Source organism: Aotus nancymaae, unplaced genomic scaffold (genome assembly GCF_030222135.1).
Source record: "Aotus nancymaae isolate 86718 unplaced genomic scaffold, 86718_ANA_hifiasm-v0.15.2.pri h1tg000012l, whole genome shotgun sequence".
NCBI classification, from domain to species: Eukaryota; Metazoa; Chordata; class Mammalia; order Primates; family Aotidae; genus Aotus; species Aotus nancymaae.
Genome location: NW_026988423.1, coordinates 238,183 through 244,393, shown reverse-complemented (window position 1 = coordinate 244,393; position 6,211 = coordinate 238,183). Strand labels below are relative to the sequence as shown.

General features: G+C 44.7%; 1 protein-coding gene across 1 annotated transcript; it reads right to left on the bottom strand.

The window, feature by feature from the left end:
* Window positions 1-3,705: 3,705 nt before the first annotated feature.
* KDM4F (lysine demethylase 4F) lies at window positions 3,706-5,685 on the bottom strand. Its single transcript, XM_064375302.1, has 2 exons — window positions 4,371-5,685; window positions 3,706-4,280 (listed from the first exon to the last, which is right to left on the bottom strand). The coding sequence occupies exons 1-2, from the start codon at window positions 5,683-5,685 to the stop codon at window positions 3,706-3,708; spliced, it is 1,890 nt and encodes a 629-aa protein (XP_064231372.1).
* Window positions 5,686-6,211: the final 526 nt, after the last annotated feature.

Sequence of the window (6,211 nt, the reverse complement as noted above, 5' to 3'; positions counted from 1 at the left end):
AAGCATTGGTATTAACACATTACATATATTAACTCATAGAACTGCCAGCTAAACACAGGAGGTAGGTGCTGTCTCCATTTTACACTGAGGAAACTGAGTCGTAAAGTTATGTGATTTTCAAGGTCACACGAGCTGGTAAGAAAAGCTGGAATTCAGAATCAGGTTATCTTGTTCCATAGTTCATATTCTCAATAGATATTTATTGTTTTGTGGAAATTTTGCTTTAATGGTTTGTACTTCCCTTGAATCTGAGATCCATTCAATAAAACAATTTTAACCTGCCAGGAAAACGACCTGGATGTTTTCTGACTTTCAAAAATATTTCAAATTTTATTGCACGATAATTCAGAATATTTGAATTTTCTTCATTTTGTTTAAAGAAAATATGGATATTTTCTATTCACCCTGATATATTGTCATATTTTGTGATTGATTCTTTGGCAGGATAGGTTGTCAAGGACGTGACCATATTCTTGGGATGCAGCGACCTTGGTGACCCTACAGCCAATGCGATAAGCTTAGCATTCATATTGTAACTGAACTCACTAGAGCTAAGATATCTTTAGTAGGGACTTTCCCTTTTAGAGAGCATGCTCATTTTGATTTTGCCTGTTATCTAACTGATCTTTTGCTCATTACAATAGTAAAAAACATACTCCTGGGTGGAGATTTAAGATGTTAATGAGGCATGGGATGTATGAATAAGCATGTACAGCTACTGTACGTGTTCACCCAGAAGACCACCAGTACATGCTTACTAGTAACACCTGTTACCACCTCCTTATGAATAACTATGTAAAACTCCCATAGTGGGGGTTGCTCCAGCAATAATCAATGCTGTCTTTCTGTAACAAGTGGCCTGCCCTGAATTCTTTCCCTCTCAGTGTGTATGACATATTCTGCACCTAACTTTCCAAATATCCTTTTTCTTTCACAATAAATTACTCTATGTTGTACTTCTTTTGCTGTATGTCTCTTATTTAAATAATTTTATACTAAGAAGACAAAGACCAGAGGTATCACAACAGCTGTCAACAGCACCCGAAGAAAGGAATTTATTTTCTATCATCTGGTTTGTCAATTCTACCTTATTGTTAATGTTGTCTAAGGTTTTCACATCCTTAGGGTTCTCCATTTTTTCTGGCTTAGATGAATAAGGTGACTATTAGTTCATTCTCACTTTGCTACAAAGAATATCCCTGGGTAATTTATAAAGAAAAGAGGTTTATTGGCTCACAGGTCTACAGGTTTCACAGGAAGCATAGCAGTGTCTGGTTTTGGGGAGGCCTCGGGAAACCTACAATCATGATGGAAGGCAAAGGAGAAGTAGGCACATCTTTCATGGTGGGAGCAGGAGGAAGAGAGAGGGTGTAGGCACTACACACTTTTAAACAATCAGATTTGTGAGAACTCTATCACAAGAACAACACTAGAGGGGTGGTGCTAAACCATTCCTGAGAAATCAGCACCGTGAGCCAATCAGCTGCCACCAGACCCTACCTCTAAAACTGAGGACTTCTATTCCATATGAGATTTGAGTGGGGACACATATCCAAACCATATCAATCCTCCCCTGGCCGCGTCCTAAATCTCATGCCCTTGTCACATTGCAACATAGAATCTGTCCTCCTAGACCTCCAGACCTGTGATGGGAAGCATTGCCAGGAAGGTCTCCGATATGCCTTTGGGGTGTTTTTCCTACTATTTTTGCTATTTGTACTTGCCTTCCTTGTAGTGATGTAAATTTCTGCAGCCAGCTTGAATTCCTCCCCTGAAAACATGCTTTTCTTTTCTGCCACATGGCCTGGCTGCAAATTTCTTAAACTTTTATACTCTGCTTCCCTTTTCTACTTGCTTCACTGGAACTAGATGTAAGTTTCAGTTTCAGGTCATTTCTTTGTTCATGAATATGAGTATAGGCTGTTAGAAGAAGAGAGGCTAGATCTTAAACTCTTTGCTGCTTAAAAATTTCTTCTGCCAGATATTCTAAATCATTGCTCTCAAGTTCAAAGTTCCACAGATCCCGAGAGCAGGGGCACAGTGCAGCCAAACTCTTGACTAACACCTAACAGATGTAAACTTTGCTCCAGTTCCCAATAAATTCTTCTTCTCAATCTGAGACCTACTCATGCTGGAATTCCTTTTCCATATGACTATCAGCATTTGGATCACAATATAACAAGTGTTTAGGAAGTTCCAAATTTTCCCTCAACCTCCTGTAGTATTCTGGGCCCTCCACACTCTTCCAGCCTCCGCTGATTACCCAATTCTAAAGGTACTTTTACGTTTTCAGAAATCTTTGTAGCAATGATTTTGCTGGTACCAATTTGCTGTATTAGTTCATTCTCATTGCTATAAAAAAATACCTGAGACTAGGTAATTTATAAAGAACGGAGGTTTTATTAGGATCATGGTTCTGAAGGCTGTACAGGAAGCATAGAAACTTCTGCTTCTGGAGAAGCCTCAGGAAATTTACAATCTTGGCAGAAGGTGAAGAAGCAGGCACATCTTGTATGGCTGGAGCAGAAACAAGAGATGGTGGGGAGGTGCTACACACTTTTAAACGATTAGATCTTGTGAGAATTCTAATGGGAGAGCAACCCCAGTGTGATGGTGCATAACAGTTCACCAGAAACTGCCCCTGTGAGCCAGTCACCTCCCACCAGGCCCTAAACCCAGCATTGGGGATTTACAGCTCCACATGGGATTTAGGCAGGAACACAGATTCAAATGATATCAGTGACTTCAATGTATCTGTGTTTACTGAGTCTCTTTCTGTTTTATATAGTAAAGTCATACTTTATCAAACTTATTTCAATATTCAGGAGTGCTGCAGTTTCATTGTGAAATTTAGCCTTTTACATCGAAGAGAAGACTTCTATGTACCTTTGGGCTTCATTCCACTTAGACTGATATTAAAATTTGTAACTCTAATGTTTGTTCTTTGCTAGATATAATTTTGCCCATTACTTTATCTCAATCAAGTTTCTACATCACTTTTTTTGATACATCACTTTATGTAATTCTAATTTGAAAAACATGTATGAAAGATATTCTTTACATTGCAGATATACACTAGAGATTGCAAATTTAATAAACATCAATAACATTACAAAATATCTCTGGGGCCATGAATTCATGAGCAGACTCAGTTGGTCTAAAGGTCTAGTTTGTGCATGAGCAGTGGATGGCAGCCTGGGTTAAAGGGCATGCTGCAGCTGAAGGATTGTGAGAGGGGCTGTAGCAATGCCCAGTGGAATCCAGGGTCAGAGAAACAGACGACCAGATGAGGTAAAAATGAAAGGCTCAGTCAGATTCTCAGCACCATCCAATGTGAGTCCAAATTACTGTGGGATCTGGACCACAGTAATGGAGGTATCCTGAGGGGACTTCAGCAATGAGTGCTGTCCATGGCATCTGGGCCATGATGAAGGTCACAGGCACAGTGATTAGTAGACAGAGAGTCCCTGAAAGATACTACAGCCACCTGTGGCAACCTTTGGGGAGGGGACTTCAGTGGCTGCTTTGAGCCCTGGTTGTCACAGTAGGAGACAGCATCTGGGGACCTTGGAAATGTGTCAGTAATTGGAGGTAAAGAATCTTCACTGGGGAGAAGCTCAGGCCAGAATTGTGCTGAATGGAGTCTTCTCTGGTTCCTGGGGTTGGCATAAGCAGGAGTTATCACTTGACTTTTGGCACTGTATTTCATGGCCATAGGTCCAGAGGACTGATCATGCTTTGGAGGAAAATGTCCCCAAATTCAGTGGCATATCTCTGTCTGGCTTTAGCCCCAGCAGATGAGTCAGGGGCCCAGGAAATTCTGGAAAACGTCATTGGGAACAGAACCCTAGAGGCATAAGAGTGGTCCATTGCTACAACATTGGCCAGGTTCAGCACAGTTTTCTGGTCCCCACCTGTGTCCCTGGGCAACTTAATCAAAGGCACAGTGACATTGGGAGGAGTGATGAGGACATCAGGAAGATTACTAACAATGCTGTCAAGGGACAGCAGGCACGGGCCAGGGTGCATCGGTTCATCAGGATCCAGTGGGGGCCCCAAGGGTTGAAGATCGGAGGCACAGCAGCAGCCAGAAGGCTTGACAAGATGTAGAAGGCCCCTGCTCAAAGATGTGGGTTTGTCCATCAAAGTTTCATCAGCATACTGGAAGTGAGGTTTGCAGCCTTGAACTCTGTTCCATGTCCCCACTGAGAGGTGCCTCTTGGCTGCAGACTGAACAGTTGTCTCCTCAGTCCCCAGTTCTCGAGGACGACGACCATGACCTTGACTGTGACCATGACCTTGACCATGACCAAGACCACAACCGCGACCTCGACCACGACCAAGACGAAGACCACGACCTCGACCTCGACCACGACCCCGACCGCGACTGCGACCACGGCCACGACAAGGACCCTGCCTTCCAGTGGAAGCGTGAAAAACCCAGGCTGACGTCCCTAGGGTTTGGATTTCAGATTCTGGCACGGCATCGGTGCCGAGGCCCTTTGGGTTGTAACTGAGCCCCGCGGGCACAGTCTGTGTGGGACAGCTGGCCATGTGGTTCGGGAGATGCCTCAGGCCCAGAGCAGCTCTCCTAAGTGCTTTGTCCTCCCTCCAGGTGCTCTCCTCCTGGCTTTCTGCAACCTTGGGCTCCAGGAGATCCACAAGGGCTGAACCTTGTCTGTGTTTCCAGAGCCCATAGCTCTCGGGTTGCAGGATGCGCATGAAGGCGTCCATGGAAAAGGTCACCCTCGCCTCCCCACAGCTACACTGAGAGGCCACTTTGCCATAATCAATCCATCGTGGAGTGGCAAAGTTGATGGCCTCTGCACAGTTGAAGCCATGGTTGAAGCCCGCATGGTAGCCATAGGGAAAGGTCACCATGAACTCCCCAGCCTCCTGAGTCACGCGGTTGAAGGGAATCCCGTTCTCTTTGAGAACAGTAGGGGAGATGAGGGCCACTTTGTGGCGCAGGAAGGCCTCACAGCCCCGGGAACTGCCCGGGAAGAGCTCGCTGGCCAGGCGCTCCAGGCGCTGGCCATGTTCTGGGGGCACTGCGTACCACGTTTTGGGCTCCCCGAAGTGCAGGTAGTTGATGCTGTAAAGGTCCATGTCCTCCGTGTGCCAAGCGAACGTGGTCTTCCACATGCCAAAGTACAGGTAGGGGGTGTTGACGCCCTCGATGACCACCCCACATTCCTGCTCCAGCAGGTCCAGAATTGTTCCCAGGTGTCCTAGGTTCCATTGTGTAGTGTTTCCATCAAACAAGGAGCCACTGATGTCAGCACCATAAATTGGTGAATCGCCGGGGTGGCTCTTCCAGTATTGTTGCTCCAAATCTTCAAAATTCCGGTGTGGGGGAGTCTGATATTTCTTACTGTTTGCCAAATGGCGATACTCCCCGACCGTCATGGCTTTCTTCTTTTTATGGTATTGAGTAAACACACCTCCCTGCCCAGAGGTCACCTGCTTGAGGGGAGTGGTGACTAAGATGTCTTCGATATCATCGTAAGTCTCTCTGGCTTTCCATTCCTTGGGTGGAATTACCTTGGCGAGGCCAGCTTGGTGTGCGCCTTGGGACTCCATGTGAGCAACATATTTGTTGAAATCTGTAAATTCTTCCATGGTTGGGTAAAAAGTCATGATGGTACAACTCGTGTTCTGGGGAAGAGAGTGCACAGACTTCATGGCTGCACACAACAAACAGCTGACTCAAGTTCTTAGGTGCCCTCTGAGTGTTGGGGAATAACGTCTTTCTCTCCCTTTCTTTTTCAAAATGTTGTGGTTTATTTGTGAGGCTCCGCCTGGAGCCTGTGAGTTTCCTCAGTTGGAGATATCACTGTGATGTTTCTCCTGAGTTTCAGGCTTGGGTGTCTAAGAAGCTGCTAACTCCACCATATCTGGGTGTCTCTCCCAGGAAGTCAAAACAATAAACCTGAACAACTGCACAAAATACAGAAGATTTGAAAATACATTTATAATCAGACAAAAGAAATACTCAGCTAGTATTAAGCTAAACTCAAGGTTATACTGTGTTAACATCAGGATATAAGGTCAAATAATAAAACAGAAAAAGAGCAGCATCTAATCAAACTAAGAGGGAAAATGATCATGTTTGCAAAGGAGTGAATTAAAGACTCCACTCAAGAAACTGGATACGTTAACATCCAAGGAAACAGTGACAGTAGAGACACAAGCAGCAGCCATCGCAGAA

Bases quoted from the DNA above. Each gene is read 5' to 3' on its own strand.
- KDM4F (XM_064375302.1), bottom strand. From the start codon at position 5,685: ATGAAGTCTGTGCACTCTCTTCCCCAGAACACGAGTTGTACCATCATG. The intron at 4,281-4,370 runs GTCGAGGTCGAG...GTCACAGTCAAG, and splicing joins CAGTCGCGGTCGGGGTCGTG to GTCATGGTCGTCGTCCTCGA.